The 18,769-nt window shown below is 40.5% G+C and overlaps 2 protein-coding genes across 7 annotated transcripts; both read right to left on the bottom strand.

Annotated features, from left to right (window-relative positions):
• Window positions 1-987: 987 nt before the first annotated feature.
• snrnp27 (small nuclear ribonucleoprotein 27 (U4/U6.U5)) lies at window positions 988-6,573 on the bottom strand. The gene is made up of 6 exons (XM_030791835.1): window positions 6,449-6,573; window positions 5,537-5,669; window positions 5,171-5,283; window positions 2,340-2,419; window positions 1,711-1,775; window positions 988-1,174 (listed from the first exon to the last, which is right to left on the bottom strand). The coding sequence occupies exons 1-6, from the start codon at window positions 6,483-6,485 to the stop codon at window positions 1,120-1,122; spliced, it is 483 nt and encodes a 160-aa protein (XP_030647695.1). The 5' UTR covers window positions 6,486-6,573; the 3' UTR covers window positions 988-1,119.
• Window positions 6,574-7,717: 1,144 nt separating this feature from the next.
• Window positions 7,718-17,766, bottom strand: add2 (adducin 2 (beta)). 6 transcript variants are annotated; one of them, XM_030791352.1, is made up of 14 exons: window positions 17,614-17,766; window positions 16,202-16,343; window positions 15,647-15,798; window positions 15,277-15,357; window positions 14,094-14,243; window positions 13,477-13,620; window positions 12,619-12,717; window positions 12,239-12,415; window positions 11,733-11,975; window positions 10,560-10,676; window positions 10,321-10,407; window positions 9,721-9,850; window positions 9,081-9,167; window positions 7,718-7,989 (listed from the first exon to the last, which is right to left on the bottom strand). In XM_030791352.1, the coding sequence occupies exons 1-14, from the start codon at window positions 17,764-17,766 to the stop codon at window positions 7,718-7,720; spliced, it is 2,034 nt and encodes a 677-aa protein (XP_030647212.1). The 6 variants fall into 6 exon arrangements, with proteins under 6 accessions (XP_030647212.1, XP_030647213.1, XP_030647214.1 ...); XM_030791353.1 differs by having other exon boundaries at window positions 7,718-7,977; XM_030791354.1 differs by having other exon boundaries at window positions 7,718-7,971.
• Between the last annotated feature and the right edge of the window lie 1,003 nt (window positions 17,767-18,769).

Below are 18,769 nucleotides of genomic sequence, written 5' to 3'. Positions count from 1 at the left end.
AAAATGGCTTCCATTTACACCCTTCATATGGTGCCCGTTTTTTAAAAGACGATCATTGGTCATTTAACCAAGACATGTTGGTTACAATTGGTCGGTTGCTCCCATATGGCACCACGGTACCTCCCCCGGAACTAAGGGATAGACACGCCCCTTCCACATGCCGTTTCGCCTTACATTTAGGGAAACGAGTTTTAATCACAGTGCCAAGTTATAGCTGTGCAGCTATATTGTATGATCAAAATTAAAATAAAACTGTTCGATAAATTAAAAAGCCCATGAAAGACATCTTCCTTACGTTAAAAATGCTGCCGGCTGCAGCTGGGACTATGGCTGACTACCACACAATGATACAGGGTCATTATCACGACATTTTTTTTCAGTGGTCATTAAGAAATATCGGACCTCTGAACGTTGGGATGGCCCATTCAATTCAGTGGAACTTTCTGTAGCATTCTGACGAACCGTATAGTACGTGCATATTCACACTACGCATTGAATGCACAGTTGCCTATCGTTTTACCAACATCCTTACAGCCAGAGTAGTATGCAAAAGCTCTAATGTACAGGCCCCAAAAATCTAAAACACAGACCTGGTGTATGCGACTACATTTCAATAATGCCATTTTCAAAACACTGAAATTCACGTGTTGCTTTCTCGTGGCCTGAAAGAAGTGATCAATATATTTATTCTGACCATTTAAGAGAAATGGACTTCATTTGTCTGTTTCTAAATGCCACACATGGGCTTAAGAGAACACATTTAAGAAACACATTTAACACAAAGAAACACCGGGGCATTGATACTTTTCACATTTTATTCAGAACAGACCAGATGTGACAACCAAATATACTTATCTATCTACAATAGTAAACTCGTAGTAAAAACACCAATGATGATGGGACAGGCGCACAATTAACTGAAGCTCACAATCGCTAAGTCATTCACAGGAACAGACTGTGTATGAGAGGGATGCATCCGAACTGCAGGTGACGGAGCAAGTAGAAAAAAAAAAAAAAGATCAAGCAGGGCTACGAGGTATTTAACGACAGCCAAATACAAAGCCGCAGCGATGCACGTTGGAAATCTCGAAAAACAGTTCTCTTTATTTTTTGCCTTCATCAAGCGATGAAATCCAGAGGTCTGTTGAATCCACCTTTCCTGTTCATGTACTGCCTAAAAGAGAAGATATGGTTACATCACTGACCCCCTCCTCCTCCCTCCATGCACCAAAACATTACATCATCAGCTACCAATGGGGAATGTCTACTGCTTGGCAGTGAAGTACCTGTTAAGATGATTGGCTGAAAAGACAATGTTTTGTTGTCACTCAATTACCAAACAATATTTCATCAAGTTCAAGCATTTGTGTCCAAACAAACACATAATCTGATCAACCCAGCAAGAGCCGAAATATCGTCTAGCGGTTCTATCAATAAAGGGGTGGAGACAAATAATAATAATAAACCATATTTGAAAATGTAAGAGGGGTGGTTTGACAACTCTAAAAAGGTGACTGACAGACATGACACAAACATTTACAAAATATTCATTTTTGTAAACACTAATACATTAATCAGCAGAACAAATCTATGATCTCTGGACAAACAGACAGCATGAGGCATTCAGCATGGTCAATGGGGTGTTTCTGAATGATTAAAACATGCACTTTTCTCATCTATAACATACAAGAAAAAAAAAAAAAAACAGACCTGTATTTCCTCTTCTGAGTAACGTTGACTGCATAGGCATTGACCGAGCCGTCCGTCTTCCTGCCCTGTTTAGTAAACATGTAAACACTCAGTTCATCATAAACTATTTTCAGTATTACACTTGAAAAGGAGTTGCCCTTCTTTGAAACCACTGCTTGCATGGCTTGTGGGAGGTGAGAGAATAAGAAATGTGTGCCATGTTCGAATCTTCTTGACTTCATATCTAGAGCCCTCCCAATCAAGATCGTCTGCTTTTGTTTTTCAAGATCATGAACATGTACAGAAAAAAAAAAATCCATTTTCCAAATTCTGAAAAGCAAACTTGCAATTTTAGATGCAATATTCATGCCATGTCATTTTGAACAAAGGTGCCCCCATGTGGTCAAGGACACAATGACGCTTAAGTCTCTGAGATCACAACAGCCCACCCTGTTACAGTACTCTAATCAATCTGAAGCGCTGATTGTGTTTTAAGGTTTACAAGCTATGTCAGCCCTTAACCTACATATTCCTTAAAAAGTACCTGCAGTCGCTAACAAAGAACATGTGTCTGTTTCAGTTGAGCTCCTTTTTCTTCTGTCCTTTTGATCCTGGCTGTTGTTTTCCGGTGAGTCTGTAGGATTTCTTACCTTTGTGGTGTCAAAGTTGCCGAATCCCATGATCTTCATCATTTCAATCTCCTCCTCGGTTTTACCCTCCATGTCTTCAGCTATACGGGGGAGAAAAAAAACAAAATCAACACTTCAATAAAATAAAGCGCAAAATGAACAATTAATGCTCATCCGTTAGGCTTTTGCCCATTTACGCATTTATATTTGCAGCTGTTTTCTCAAAGGAGAATTCGGTTTACAACCATTTTCATCTAAATTTTTTGTTCGTCATACATCAGGTAGGGGTGTATCCAGAGCTGAATATCCCATTCAGAAACACACAAATAGTAACTCTTCAAAACAAATTACAAATATTTCTAAACATTAGAAAAATTATTTGTTTTTTTGTTTCTTTTACAAGCAACACCATCACTATAGTGCAGCATTGTACATTGTTCTATTGACTCGATTACATTTTCCAAACTGGAGCTGACGGCACAAAGACAAGGAAGAAAATGAGAAACAAGGGAGGGAGAACAAGTCCTTGCAAGTGTGTGTGTGTGTGTGTGCGTGCGTGTGGCCAGGCTGCCAGGACAGCGGGAGGTTAGCTCAGTGCTGTTAGACTGATTACACTGTAGTTTGAAGTAGCACAAGCAAATAGGGTTATATTTATTAAACATTCATCCAAAATGATGGCTATTAATCTATTTTGTCAATGTGTTAATGTGCTACTGAAGTCAGAAGTTTCCTAAATAATACTTGATGTTAGAGACGACTACATTAACCAGAACAGCCCACAGTGTGAGACAACATAAGGACAGAGACACCATATCCAACATAAATTACATTATGTTTGGCCAAGTCCATGGTTCAGGCCCAATGCATATATCTGCTGTGTTTTTTCAGCTTTGCATTCCTATACGAAATCTGTCCTCTGCTTAAATCGAGACCTTTTAAGCACTGCGTGTTTTTAAACACATTCTTTTATCTGCTAGTGCCCAACATTTAGGGAGTGGGAAGGGTGGCGTTGGCGGTTTTCTGTGTGTTCAGCATCCATATGTTGAGGGGTTTTATGTACATATTTTACATTTTAGGGTAGTGTTGTCACACATAAGGATTTAGGCTACTGTATTATTACCGGATAGGATATATACGAAATATGACAACTATCAAAGGAAACGGAATTACATCTAAAAACAGGTGTTTCTTTTGGGCCAACTGCCCTTAAAAACCCACCCACTTCTGGTTTCTAAATGAATATGAGGACAAATGCAAATGATTTCAGCATGCTGGCAGATACAAATAGCAGCCCCATTGCGCAACCCTAACATAAACACACGTTTTACAACTGGCATGAGATTAATGTCATACTCTGGTAAACTCTGCACTCATGATGAGCGCAGATCCCAAACAGCAGTGGCTGCTGTCTGTAATTTGCTGAAGTCAAAAAAGACAGACGGCTAAAAGTGAATTGGAAGAAAAATGCATTGTATTCCAGAACCTGTCAGGTTCATTTGTTGTGGTTATTTAGCAACCGCAACCACAACAACGATAAAAGCATTAGACAGTGACACCGAGTTCCCATAAAAAACAGTGTGCAGTTAAGATTGACCCTCATTTGTTAACTGTACTGGTATGTTTATAATATGATATAATACTAATAATAAAGTTAAACACCACAATCCCCTGATCATTTTGGAAAAAACAGAGAATGGTAGACAATGATAACCCATAAACATAATATTGTAAATATTTTTTCAATACGCAGAGATAATACGAGCAAACCTCCTCCTTTCTGAGGTGATGTTGAATATCACAACAACGGTAACTTTGACTGACGCACAGACATTTAGTATTCAGCCAATGATTAGAAGGCTCATCAAATTTGATGCTGGGATGAAAGCATCAAATCTTCCCAGCATCAAATCTCACACAAAACATTTGGGGTTCTTTTATGAGTTCACTAGACTTCCCTATTATCTAACTCCACCAACACCAACACCAACACAAACGCACACACACACACACACACACACTACAATCCGCCTACGAAATCTTACTTCCTCCCCTTCATCATCTTGCACTCGGATGTCGTACCTACCACATCCACACATATACTTCCCCATTACTTCTACACAACCCATTGTATGCAATACTTGGTCTTGTCTTGTCTTGTTATGTCAGTCTCTCTGTCTGTCTGTCTGTCCGTCCACCTGCTTGGTTTTGTCATGTCCCATTATGGCCAGTGATGTCAGTCTGTTAGTCTGTTTATCTGTCCGTCTGCCAACTTAGTCTTGTCATGTCTTGTCATGCTTGTGTTTTTATGTGCCTGTCTGTCCTTTTGCTTGTTGTTGTTATGTCCCATCATTCCTCTATCTGTAGGTCTGTCCTGTCTGTCCGTCAGTCTGTCTGTCTATCTAGGAATTTGGAGGGAGGGAGGGAGGGAGGGAGGGAGGGAGGGAGGGAGAAGGAAGGGTGGGGGGGTGGGTGGGTTGGGGAGCGACTTCACTGAACGTACTGAATTTGCACTTGTTTAAAATAAATAGATAAAGTTGTCCTCCGAAGAGGGGGGGTGGTGGAGGGCCCAAAAAAAAAAAAAAAAGGCGGCTCATCAAATTATTACAGAAAACATTCATTTTACCAGTATTACTAGTTAATATTAATTTGCAACTTGCGTCATGAACCGGGGCAGCACGGAAAGGTGGATATAACTTAAAAAATGAGAAGTTGAAGCGACAGTTCCTTCTGTTAAGGCCGCAGCTAATGAAAATCAATAGAGCAGAGGGGGTTGAACTGCAGGGATGTTTGCTCCAGTTCAGCCACTGAGTGTGCTGACAGCTGAATGAGCAAGCCGTCACATTCCAACCCACCTGATATCTGGTGCATCTTTACTGGCTTCTCCTTAACGTCTTTCTTTTCATCATCTCGTCTGTCCTTCTGCCGCACAGGAGAAAGGGAGGAAGACCTGTGTCGTCTTGGAGATCTGAAAAGACCAAACACACACAGATGCAGGGGAGGGTTATCAAAAACTAATGTGATAGAGCAAAAGCTCTACATTCCCTTGTACAAGACAATACAGTCACAAGTCACAAACCTGAATTTTTAATATAGCACTTCTATTAGCATTCATATCTTTCGGTATAATTCTGCCCCTGGGGAGACTATCTACACTTGTGGGACACTTTTATTTGAGGATACACACACCCGTAAAAGAGTAACCATGACAACAAGCTCACCTGGAGCGTCTTCTATGTGGGGATCGGGAGCGAGACCTTCGTCTATCTCTGTCCCGAGACCGTGAGCGTTCTCTTTCTCTCTCCCTTCGCCTGCGCTCGCGATCCCGAGAAGACGAGCGAGAACGTCGCCTCTCTGTAAACAGAAGTGTTGGTAATTTCGCTAAATGAGAAACTGTGGGACATGGATTTAAAGACTAAATGGAAAATACAGAAATAGCGCCCCGCAGCGTAGCAGTACAACAACAAACTGTACCCTCTTTCATCACTGAGGCTAGTGTTAGAGACAAACTAGTGTCACCCGTTCACTTGTTAAGCCAGGATATCCCCATTCCTGTATTTATATTAGGTTATTGCCTGGGACACTTAGAATTTACATCTATAAGTGAATAAGGAAAAATACCAGGTCATCCTAGAGCATTTTCCACAGAAGCGCTTGTAGATTAAAACAATAACAACACGGAGATGCAGTCTTTGCGCCTTCTGGCTATTTTTAATGCTATGAGCCAGATTCATATTTGAATAAGCTTTAGTCTCTAGACACTAGTTAACAACTGGTACAAACCAACAAAACTAGTATGCAGTAAAGAAACGCCATAATAATTATATAATCAATCAAACAGAGGTTGCAACTGTTCTAGGTTAGCTGGTGAGCTAACTTCTACCTCATCATCAGACTCACAGGCACTGTTGGTCGGCAGGATGTTATAGAGCTAATTTAACGTTAGTTTCTATGATATACTATCAATCATCTGGTAGGGCAGCTCGCTAAAGCCATCGGAGAAACGTCTGCATGCACCAGCGACAGTATCTGTAGTACCCGCTAGCTAAATTAAGCTAGTTAACACGTTTCATTCAGCGGCACAAAAATATGAAACAAAAAATCCACTTTCTGAAACTAGATGCGGAACAGACCTCGCCTTGGTGGTGTTCTGCTTCTACTTCTGCCCATTATTCAGTTCCTTCAGCCAGAGCTCTTTTGGATGGTTTGTCACTACAAAACCCCGAGCGTTTTCCAGATTTCTCTAGAAGGTAGCATACATCGCTCTCTTAGCGTTTACTTTTCTCAACAACTGTTCGTGGTTGCACTTCCGTTAGAAACAATTGCCGAGAAAATTGGTTCCCACATGCAATTGTCCTCGAACTCTGCCCCCAGTTGAGAGACATGTTCCCGGCCACCAGCCTCGTATTTTGATGTAATAGCATCATTTGTAGTGCTCTGCAAATATAGTGAATGATAGGTTGTTTAAGCGATGATTTCAGCCACATTTTACATCCAAATCATCACATCGCTTACATCACAAATAACACGGACACACTCGGCTTGAACTGACTTGTTTTTTTAATGGTTGGTACATTTGAACCTAGCATTCATCACTATACATTCTAGTATGACATGGAATCAATATTTTAAAAACCAGCAAATATACACACAAAAGCATTTAAATAATAATTACTGATCATAAAAATAATTACAACTGCAAAGAAGTTTTTTTCTGTATACATACAAAAGTAAAACAACTCATGGAATGTTAAGTGCTTGTTAGGAGTGGACCCCAATTGCATCAGTAAGCCAGAGACTACATGTTTTTATTTTTTTATTTATTCCCTGTTATTTCATAATCAAGATGTGAGTTATTGTGAAACATGAAAAGAACGTTCAGCCAATAGAGAGCGCTTTTGTTTATGCCTATATTATTAAATAACATTTGTGCAACACAACTTTCAATAAACAATCAGAAAGGGAAAAGAAATATGAACAATCAATGCTTACTTAATGCCACATTCTCTTCTATATGTGTGTGCTAAGTGCATTATTATTATTATCATTATTATTATCATTATTATTATTATTGTTATTTTAAGCGAGGGTGTTTGTTTCCTGTTTTTGTTTATTTCTGTTTGCGTTATTGTGGAGCACAAGAAATGTCTGTATCACTGTGGACGTCAAAGTTACATTTAGACGTGTGTTGAAAACGTGTCCCATGTCACAAAACAATAAATTAATAGCATATTTTTTTTCAATGGCAATGCATGACAAGTAACAAGTCGTTACGTAGAAGTGAAATTGAGTGAAATGTACAAGATTCCTCGCAGACATGTATATTCAAGGGCGTTTGTGTTTCGCGAATGTTAGTGTGTGTGTCTAGAATTGTCTGTAAGTTCTTATGTATTTGTGTAAATTCAAGTTTCAGCCTTTTCTTTCAGCTTCTTGCTCTTCTTCAGAAACGAAGGAGCTTTAAATTTCTTCTTCTTCTTGGAGGGGGATTTTGAAGGTGACCCCTCGGGGGTGCCTCCTGCAGGCTTAGCGGGTGGAGCAGCGGGCGGGGCTGTGGGTGGGGTCTGTGACGTGTCGTTGGTTGTGAGAGCCTTCATTCCTTTTTCAAGCTCCTCCTGCTGCTGTTTCTCATCGTCTCCTTTACCGTTTTCCACTGCCTCTGTGTCTTTCACATCATCTGTTGACAGAATCACAAGCACCCAAAAAAAAAAACGACAGTGAAACAGAAAGACAGAAAAAAGAGGACAATGATTAAAACACAAGTTTCAATGGTGTAATGCATGGAGCAGCATTGGCTTTCACGACAGTGCAGTTCTTGCAAACATGCTCTTTCATAATAGTGTGCAATGGCCTTTGTCAGTTTCTTCATACTTACTGTTCAGACAAGACCTTAGTACCAGAGGATTTCCCTACGAGTCGATACAGAAAGACAGAGACAAATGTGGAGAAGCAGAGAGAAGCATGGAGGTGTAGAGACAGATGGAAGCTGGACATAACAGAGCTGAAATGTCACACATAGGCAACGACAAGACAGTCACGGATTCCAGACATCCCATGTTACGACTAGGCTCCAATTGAACGTGTTTTCGTTAGTATCATTTTTCCCCTTGGTATGTTAATGTATCCCCAGAAATGCACCATAAAATACTCACAAACAAAGACTTAGGCTGTTCAGAGGTGATGGGTTGCATTTCAATTAACTTTTTTTTTTTTTTTTTCAAATTGAGTTGAATATAATTGGAACTAAGTGAAGTTTCTTGTTGAATCTGTAGCTTTTTGATGTGAACAATTTACCGTTGAGTACAAAGGTACCTCTGAGTGAACAACGCACAATAACAAGTACAGTCCCGCAGGAACCCATTAGTGAATTTAGGATTCAATTCTCCTTCATTCCAGAAATATAAATTTAAGGGCTTTTCTAACAAGTAACAAGGGTTGTCAACAAGCAGCTGAAAAAGCATGAGCAAGTTCACAGACTATGAGCATAATTACTAAAGGAGAGGACAGTCAGTGATTTTCAGGGCGGTAACCACTGCAGTAGGAGCCAATGATTCAGCCGATTTGCATTAAGGCTGAACATTTGATTGGCTCCCATGTAAGGTTCCACTGCTTCCTCTGTGACATCACTGCCCTCAGTTTCACGTTATTCTCCCTGTGCACGAAGAGCCTTACAAACCACGATGTGTACAACAAAATGAAACGCCTTTAACGTTTGACTTGTTTCGATTCATGCACAAGGGAGTGAGGGACGGCGTTACGGGGTCTCACCTGAGGGTGGGGGGTGGGTGGGGGAGGGTTGCTTTGTGGGAGAGGAAGGAGGGGGGGTGCCTGTGTCATTAACTTCCTCCTCCCCACCTATCACAGATGTACAGGAAATAGAGAGAGAGAGAGAGAGAGAGAGAGAGAGAGAGGACATACATGAAAGAGAGGAAACAGCACGAGAAAGGGAATGTGACACGCAAGGGTAGTGTGCAGTGAGTTAGTGCAAAGGGTGGTGAGTAGGTAAGTGAATAAAAATCATAAGAAGGGTAAAAGGACACAGAATTAGTAAGATCACAGTGCGCAGATCTGGAGCAGTTGTCATAATTGATCAAGGTTGAAGTAATTACCAGTATGTCCTTTAAAAACCAAATATGGGCTGTGTCCACTGAGTACGATAGTGTTTGTTAAGCTAGATAAATAAAGGTTTGTGAGAAGCAAGAAATCTGACCTCCTGAGAGAGAGTCATATACAGAGAGAGAGAGAGACAGACAGAGAAAGTGAGGGAGAGAGAGAGAGAGAGAGAGAGAGAGACTGCTTTATTTAAGAACAATTTGCCTTGTCACCTTGAGGCCAATGTTACCTTTAGGCTGGAGAGTGTGTTATAGGAACTCAGAGTTTGGAGAAGCCTGTAACTGACAGGTTTTACCTTCCTCAAGGCCCTGCTGTTTCCGCTGTACTTCTTTGCGATATTCCTCCAGTTCCTGATCAGTGAGCTCATTAAATGGGTTTGGTGGTTCTGGTTCTGGTGTCTTAGGGACTTCAACCTTCTCTGGGGACTAGGGTTGAGACACAAACAAGCAAGCAAGCAAACAAACAAACACACACACACACACACACACACACAGACAATCTTAGTTAGATACTCTATTCCAAAGAATGAATAAAAGTGATTTTTATCCACAAGCTGTCACCGTCCATCTTTTTAACACAAATAAACTCATCGTTTTCTTCAACACCTGGGGAAAGAAATGCCTTTCTTTTCTTTTTTCTTTAATTTTCTTTAACTGCAACGACCATAAGTGAGAACACAAATGGCGGGGGGTTTTATATATTCATTTACATGACTTTACTTCCTTTTTGTGATGCAGCAATAATTAACACTTTACAAACCTGATCGCTACTTGTTCAGCGGAAACCGAAATAATCAGTTAGCTAACCAATAACCAATTAGTACAACCACTAATACCTCCTGTATTGCGACAGGGAGAGCCCTTGAATAAAGAGTGAACAGTTGGACAGAACATACCGGCGGGCTATTGTCTGTAATCACACCGGCTAATAACTGTGACTGAGGACCCGCAGTCTTCATATCTTGCCGATTTTGTTCCCGAATCTGAAAGACAGAGAGTGATTTGTATCCAAAAATCCAAACGTTACCCTTTGATTTCCTCCGGGTATTAGACTGTTTAATTCGCTCAATCCTATTCCTCATCCATTGGAGAATGATTCTTAAGAATCTCACAGTGTTCCCTACACTGGACGTACCTTGTTTCTGGTTTCCAACACTTCCTGTGGGTTGGTAAAGAGAGGGACAAACTGGTTGGGGTTCTCGATCCTGATGGCCGTGCCACTGCCTTGGCTAATCTCTTCTGCTTTCATCCACTACCGACAGAGAATCAGTACTGAACATTAGTCATCTGAGTTTCTGAGGTCAGACTCTGTGTAAATGGATAAAATCATTTCAAACACTTTTCCCATTTAGGTAATCGGTGACAAGCACAGCATCTGAAACAGCCGTATCTCAGGTTCTATTGGAAAGTAATGGCATTAAACTTTTAAACATTTTGCCATTCAGTTCGCTGCTCGTGGTGTTACTCTTTACTGTGTTCCTAACACATAAAATAAGAAAGCTAGGTTATAAAGGAAAATAAAACAAAATGCTACTAGAGCCCTGAAAATTATAGTCCCATAAAGGTGCAACGAGAATTGTGCCAGAACCAGTGTTGGTCTTTAACCACCAGGGGGCAGTAGAAGAGCTGCAGTATGGGGAAATGAATAAAAAGAATTGCCCCTGCATTGCAGAGGGATGTTTTGAGAGGAGGTGGGTGGAGCATGGGTGGAGAGAGAGAGACAGAGAGAGAGAGAGAAAGAGAGAAAGAGAGAGAGAGAGAGCGAGCTGAAGAGAGTCTCCTCCCACCGATCTTCTGAGGTCTACACTATTGTTCTACCCCCTCTGCTCCAAAAATATGAGCAGGAATTTTCAAGCGGTTAATGTGACAAAAATAGCCCTTAACTGGACTTTTAATAGAAAATATAAAAATATGCAAATATCTCAAGGTGTAAATATTATCCACCACTGTTCACATTTATTAAACACCCACAGAGTATCTCATTAACATGTAAGTTCAGTACTTGATACTTTAAACTAAATCCAGTAAATGCCTATTTATAACTATTTAACTTACAATCAGCATTTCTTTCCTTTGTAAATTCAGTTTTATTTTGTGTTTCAGTGATGGTTGGCCTTGGCTACGGCATAGTTTAAGATTAAAGATGGATGTCTGTATCATATTATAATTGTTTTTTTTGTAGTCAGTCTGCATTTATCAGTAAATACCCTAAAAGCTGCTTCATCAAACTCAGTTTTGTGAATACAAATGCAGAAGAAGACAGTGAAGATGTCACGCATGTCCATGGTGACAAACCCCACCCCCTCACCGTGGTTCGTTGTCTAGGGCTGGCCTGGTCCTGACTAACTCTCAGGTAAGTGTTGGGTGTGTTGAGCCATCGCGTTTTCTCCTGCTGCTGACGGAACGCGTGTGGGTGCAGGCGAGGATGAGGACGAACTCCTTCCTCCTCGAAGGTGAATGACGTGACGGTGGCCGGCACCTCCACCTCTCTCCTGGTCCTGGAACGTTCTAGAAGGACGTGGAAACGGTAGGCGTAGCCTGTGCGGTAGCCCTGACAATGTGGAGAAAAACATTTCATTCGCTGGGTTAGACTCAGAAATTGAAAAGAGGAGAGTTGCTTGTATGAAGCACTAAGGACTGTGAGGTCCTCTTTGTCTATCTGTTTATTTGTTTGTTTGTTTGTCTGTTTGCTAAGAACTAGGATAAAAACATTTAGTCTGATGGTTTTCCATTTCCATGAGTGGAATGGTCAGCTCTCATGTTCTGAATGGTGAAGTTGATATTTTATGCTCAAATCTTGAGCTGCCATCTCACCAGATTATCCAAAGTCCTCATCAAAGCTTCAAATTCGTGCTCCCCTAGTCGGCTCTTGTGCATTGGGCCAAAAGTGGAGCCTGCCCAGCCAACGGAGCCTGCAGGGATGGGTTTGTGTATGGCCCGGTCCAACATAATCAGGTTCTGCTCCCCACCAGCACTGCACAGGGCAGACACCTGTCAGAGACATTAACATCAGAGGTCAAAAGAAAAGACTTAGGATTATACAGGTACTGATGTGTTCCTTCTCTGCTTACTGTTTTCATTGTCTGGATCTCAATGTTTAAACTCTTTCTGCATCTCATTCACATACTCTCTCTCTCTCTCTCTCTCTCTCTCTCTGTCCTGAGACTATGTTAATATCAGTATTATCTGGTTACCTGTATCTGACAGGCGGTCTGAACGTGGTAAATTGTGTAGAATGCCTCTTCTACTGATTCTCCCAGGGCAACGATGCCATGGTTACGCAACACCAGCACCTGCAGGTCACAGCAGTAATATCAACAACAGTCAGAACCACACACACACAATTCACAGTGCAGAGTTAATATTTAAAAAAAATTTCATAAAAAAGCCTAAGCTATTATCAATCTTAAGCCTCTTTTCAAAAGAGATGTATTTTTCGGCAAAGTATTTCCATACCTCCAAAACTGCATGATTTTGGATGAGGGGATAGGTGCACATAATATTGATGAAAAGATTAAGGCCAGTTTATAAGAGCTAGGCTTAAGTTTTCATTGATCTATGGTAAGAATAAATCTGATTTACCAAAACACTTAAGCCCCTACTCATATGTTCCAATGGTGACTCTGTGACAGACCGGAAAATAGAATTACTTCAAAACAATGACATCACAGAGTAATGGTTTTCATTTTAAATCCTAAGAACCCAAAAGACGGTGGATATTTTCTCTGATCCAGCTTTACAGGCCCATTTCAACTTTTCCACTGATTACTGAGCCCTTGCCTCCTTTACCCCGGTATGCTGGAGTTGGGAATTAACTAAAACATGCTGTCTAATGTGTTTCCAGGACTGAGAAACTCTGACATGGAGGAGATTAGACAACCTGACACAGAAGCAAAGAAAATGTTCTGTTTAAGGAACATCTGTGGAAGCTTTGGTTTCCAGCGCAACGGGCAATTCCATGAAAACTTGGCATACTGGGTACTCAGACTAGCACGTACTCTATCTTAGAGTACGTGACCCTTTCCCACAATCCTCCTCTCCACCTTACTCACCTTACAAGTGGGTCCGAGGCTCTTCTGCAGCTCCACCCTGTCCTCCTCCTCCTCCATCACTCCATTATAGTCCAAATAAGCCACTTCCCCCACCAGCAAAGCCTCATGGGATAATGGCAACAGACCACACTTCATGGCAGACACCTGACCAAAGATATACACAGATCCTCCAATTGACATTTAGATATTTACATATGTACTATATGTACTAGCATCATTATCTCAGATAGTTTCTAGATATTTTAAAGTACAGTTTTGTATAGTTTGTATACTTTTAATCTTAGCCATACTTCTAAGCTGTCAAAGTTGAGGCAGGGTGTGGGTTTTGTTGTTTAATGTTTTAAATAATCAGCAGAGGTTAGGCTGAAAACCATCAGAACCATCTTATATTGCAGAGTTCATATGATGCACAAATAAAAAAGGGACCCATAAGTTGAACAGGCAGTCTTCCGTGAAAGAGAACTGCCACACACGGTTGAAATGCAGTGCCTACGCAGTCATACGATGCCTTCAGACATACGTTTCCACAGTTTTGTCTTCCTTTGCTGTTAGCTCTGATGTGTTAGTTTAAAAATTGCGTGTATGTGTAGGTGAAGTGGAAAACTACCCTGACTTACTGCAGCAGTAGCTGGTGTGTGTAGGTGCAGCAGGCATCGGACATCAGGACGGGTGGAGTAGATGGCTGAGTGGAGACTAAATGCTCCCAAATCAACCTCGAGGTTGGTGCTACCTTTCTCCACCACCTCCCCCAAAATATTCACCTTCACCTGTGAATGGCAAAACACAGCAGTCATCTGAGACCAGGTTGCAATGAAGCTGCATTGGAAACCCATGCACACAATTGTTTTTTTACAGCTATTTTTGCCTTATGAATAGAACAAAAATATCTCTGCATTTAAGTGTCATCGCGTAATTTTTAGTCATGCCATCTTTTCTACTTAAATAAAAATACAGATGTGTAGTATGGCTTGTCTGTAAAGATAAAGAACTGGGATATACATTCACTTGTATCTCTGACCAGCAAACTTATTTAACATGTCTTTTGACTATATACTGAACAAAGTGTGTTATTTAACATATCTTTTGACTATGTACTGAATAAAATGTGTTATTTAACATATCTTTTGATTATACTGAATAAAGTGTGTTATTTAACATATCTTTTGACTATATACTGAATAAAATGTGTTATTTAACATATCTTTTGATTATACTGTATAAAGTGTGTTATTTAACATATCTTTTGACTATATACTGAATAAAGTGTGTTATTTAACATATCTTTTGACTATATACTGAATAAAATGTGTTATTTAACATATCTTTTGATTATACTGTATAAAGTGTGTTATTTAACATATCTTTTGACTATATACTGAATAAAGTGTGTTATTTAACATATCTTTTGACTATATACTGAATAAAATGTGTTATTTAACATATTTTTTGATTATACTGAATAAAGTGTGTTATTTAACATATCTTTTGACTATATACTGAATAAAGTGTGTTATTTAACATATCTTTTGACCATATACTGAATAAAGTGTGTTATTTAACATATCTTTTGACCATATACTGAATAAAGTGTGTTATTTAACATATCTTTTGACTATATACTAGGTAAACTCATTGTGTCATCACTGGTGACATGAAAGTTTGTATGTAGGTAACAGTAATCTGTAATCTCTAAGGTCCTTATATACACTCCTTATGGACACAGTCCTTATGGACACACTCCTTATGGACACACTCATTATGGACACACTCCTTATGGATAATGTAAAGCGTTAAACTCACGAGACTAGAGGCTGTGACCTCAGCATAGGCCAGTCCATCTGGCAGCACAAGGAAATGCTCCTGCTCCTTACTAACACGCGTCTAGAGAGAGAGAGAGAGAAAGAGAGAGAGAGTGAAAGAGAGAGAGAGAGAGAGAGAGAGAGAGAGAGAGTGAAAGAGAGAGAAAGAGAGAGAGAGAGAGAGAGAGAGAGAGCTAGTGTTACATCTTTTTTCAAATGAACTAATGTCAGATGAAAGTAGAAGTAAGGGAGACAATTGGAGAGAGAGAGAGAGAGAGAGACAAAAACATACAGAGAGACAGCCAGACATACAGACAGAGAGCGGTAGAGAAGGAGATGGTATACATTTTTGTTGTGAATTGCTCTCTCACCGTGAGACAGGTGTGACCATACTGGGCCCAGCCGTAGAGGTCCAGCAGTCTGTGCACCGAGGCAAGTTTACAGCGCATCAGTCTCTCTCCCTTCACCATAGAGCTGGGCTCCCAGCCCTGCAGGTCGTTAATGGGTGTCACCATCGTCACAGCTAAAGAGACAAGCAAAACACCAAAAATGAGCACACAAAACACAAACGCAAAACACAACATATCAATCGCTCACGTCAACTTTATCACAGATCACTACAATACACTAATTAAGATTCACAAAAACCCAAAGAGTTTTGGGAAATTTTACGTTGGTATGTAGTTCATGCGTTCACACACACACACACACACACACACACATATATATATATATGCTATACTAACATAAGGATGTTATGTTTGAGTTAGAAATGTAAAAATTATGTTTATAGTCTGCTTCCGTCACCTAAAAGTTTATAAGGTTTTACCGTAGTTTTTATGTAGAGAAATACATAAAAGAGTTAGTCTGATCCTACATGAAGAAGTGCACTGAAAGGAATGAGTAATAAGCGCTGGGGCACCCACTGGATGGAGAGACAGGCAGGGTGGCGGGCGATCCGTGGGTCGCCATGAAATCGGCGATCTGCCGCAGAGCCCAGAGGCTGGAGGAGCTAGCTCCCTTTTTCATCTGATCCTGAATTAGTACGTCCAGCTCCTCTCTGAAAGACTGGAGAACAGGCACAAGACCAATGTCAGTCTGAGTCGACACAGACGCACAGGGAAGACATTAGCCAGAGCTACAACACACACACACACACACACACACAAATTCTTTCATTGTTTGTGTTCATAAGTACCCTCTCAAGAAACCTATTATGATAAGCTTACAATTGTCCACTTCTCAACAGATATACTATTAGCATTACTTAACATACACACAGATAAACTGAGGAATCATGAAGTCAGCACAAAAGGATGAGCTATGGTTTGATAATTCAAATGTAAAACTTCAGTGAAGTTTATCTAATGGCGTAAACACACACACTCTCTCTCTCTCTCTCTCTCTCTCACACACACACACACGATTAATATCATTTACAGTAAGAACACATACACAGACTCCCAGAGGAGGCTCACATGTCAATTAGCACACACTCAACACTCATCTCTTCGCTATTCACACTCTAAAAGAGAACTCATTTACGCAGTGCAGACAAATACTCCAAACCAAACAAAAAGCACTATACAGCAGTTACATTAGTTCAAATATAGTAAACACATGCAGAATAAACTTAAAAAAAAAAAAGTCTGGGTTATTTTACGTCTTAAAACCTGAAGAGCGTCTATATGCAGTTTGCATTTTTCCTCAGAATCGCCCCCCTCATTGTCCCACTGACTCACATCTCATTGTGGCTCCAGTTCTTAACGACAGCTCCACCTCTAATCAACTTTTTCACTCTTTCTGTCACCCTCCCTCCCTCCTCCTCTCATTCTCTCTCTCTCTTGCTCTCTCTCTCTCTCTCTCTCGCTCTCTCTCTCGCTCTCTCCCTATGCAGCTGCAGCAGGAAAGTGGTGATTCAGAGCAGATTAAATCTGAGCTGAGGGGATAATCATATCTTTGGGAATCTAATGAGGGGGAAGGGAAAGAGAGGACAGGAGGATTGCAGGCAGGACTTTAAAGGGTGACGGAGTACAAAGACGAGCGCTACAAACCAGTACGAGGTCACTAAAGCAAAAAAAGAGATCCTTCATTTCGGTAACATCTTTGAAAGCTTATCTCAAACGCCCACACCACACGCCCATCTACGCGCGCACACACACACACACACACACACACACACAGATATGTATACACAGGTCCTCAGCTTCTAATGCACTAACATGGCTCTGAATACAAGGAGAGATAGCCTGCTACACATAGATGCACACACACAGACACACAAACACACCCATATAAAAACACATACACACACACACACACACACACACACACTCACGGGGCTCTGTAGGAGACTGGAGATGCGTTTCTTGTGGCCACTGGTGGGAGTGGAGTGTTGAGGAGACTGAACTGTCTCAGGGTCCACCGCACACTCCCCGTCGGTGGGGCTTTGTTGGACAGGAGTCCCTTTGGGGCTCGTAGACGCACTCATCTTGTTTTTGTCACACGAAGAAGCCACAGACAGGCCAGGGAAAAGGGCTGAGGACACACAAGTCCATTCATTAATTCATCAGTTAATCATTTAAGCTTGCATAATATTGCAAAATACCATGAATCATAGTTTTAAAATACAGAACATTTTAATGTACAGAAATAAACATATTTAACATATCACTCTTACTCTGAGCAATGAAAAGACTTGAAGACTTTTAACAGAAAATAAACACGCTTGTTAACTGTTTATTTTTGCTGACGAACTACTGTGAGAGTTACCATGTCTGTAGCACATACAAGTTAACTCACAAAACTGTACACACACACACACGCACACACGCACACACACACACAAACACACACACACACACACACACACACACACACACAAACTTTGCTGCAGAGATAAGATAAATTTTCTTCCAAACCACGCCCAATATCACTCACAAACCGCCATAGCCAATGTTCCATTTAGTACAATAATACTGTCACTGTACAAGGAGAATTATGATTCACTGCAATAAATCACTTCAGTTTATATCATTCAGAGACTTACACAGAAACTCAACTGCTAACTGACTGCTGTGAACAAAATTAGCATTTCTCATTTCTGCCCTGTTGAAGGAATAATCGGCTTTAATGGCAGCCATAGCTGGGGACACATGATGCAAGCGTTAATCCCCCAAACGTTTATAGTTTGACTGCTCTTTCAATTTCAATCTTTCATGCATTAGCTCAAAGGCATGTTCCATGTAGACTGTTGTATTGAACTTACTGTACTCACTATCCTGAATGTTTTTGTTTTGTTTTTTTTGTTTTTTTTAACGAAACACTAATGAGAGTTACATGTAACACAAAACACTAATGGAAAGAAGCTACACATTCCCTTGGCAGTTGGACATTTTTTTTTTAATTAAAAAATGTATCATTCTTGTAATCGACATAAGAATTATGTGAACACACATGCTTGGCTTAACAAAAAAAACCCTCTTTTTTTTGTT

Source organism: Chanos chanos, chromosome 14, assembly GCF_902362185.1.
Source record: "Chanos chanos chromosome 14, fChaCha1.1, whole genome shotgun sequence".
Taxonomy (NCBI): Eukaryota; Metazoa; Chordata; class Actinopteri; order Gonorynchiformes; family Chanidae; genus Chanos; species Chanos chanos.
This window is presented reverse-complemented; position numbering and strand designations above follow the sequence as displayed.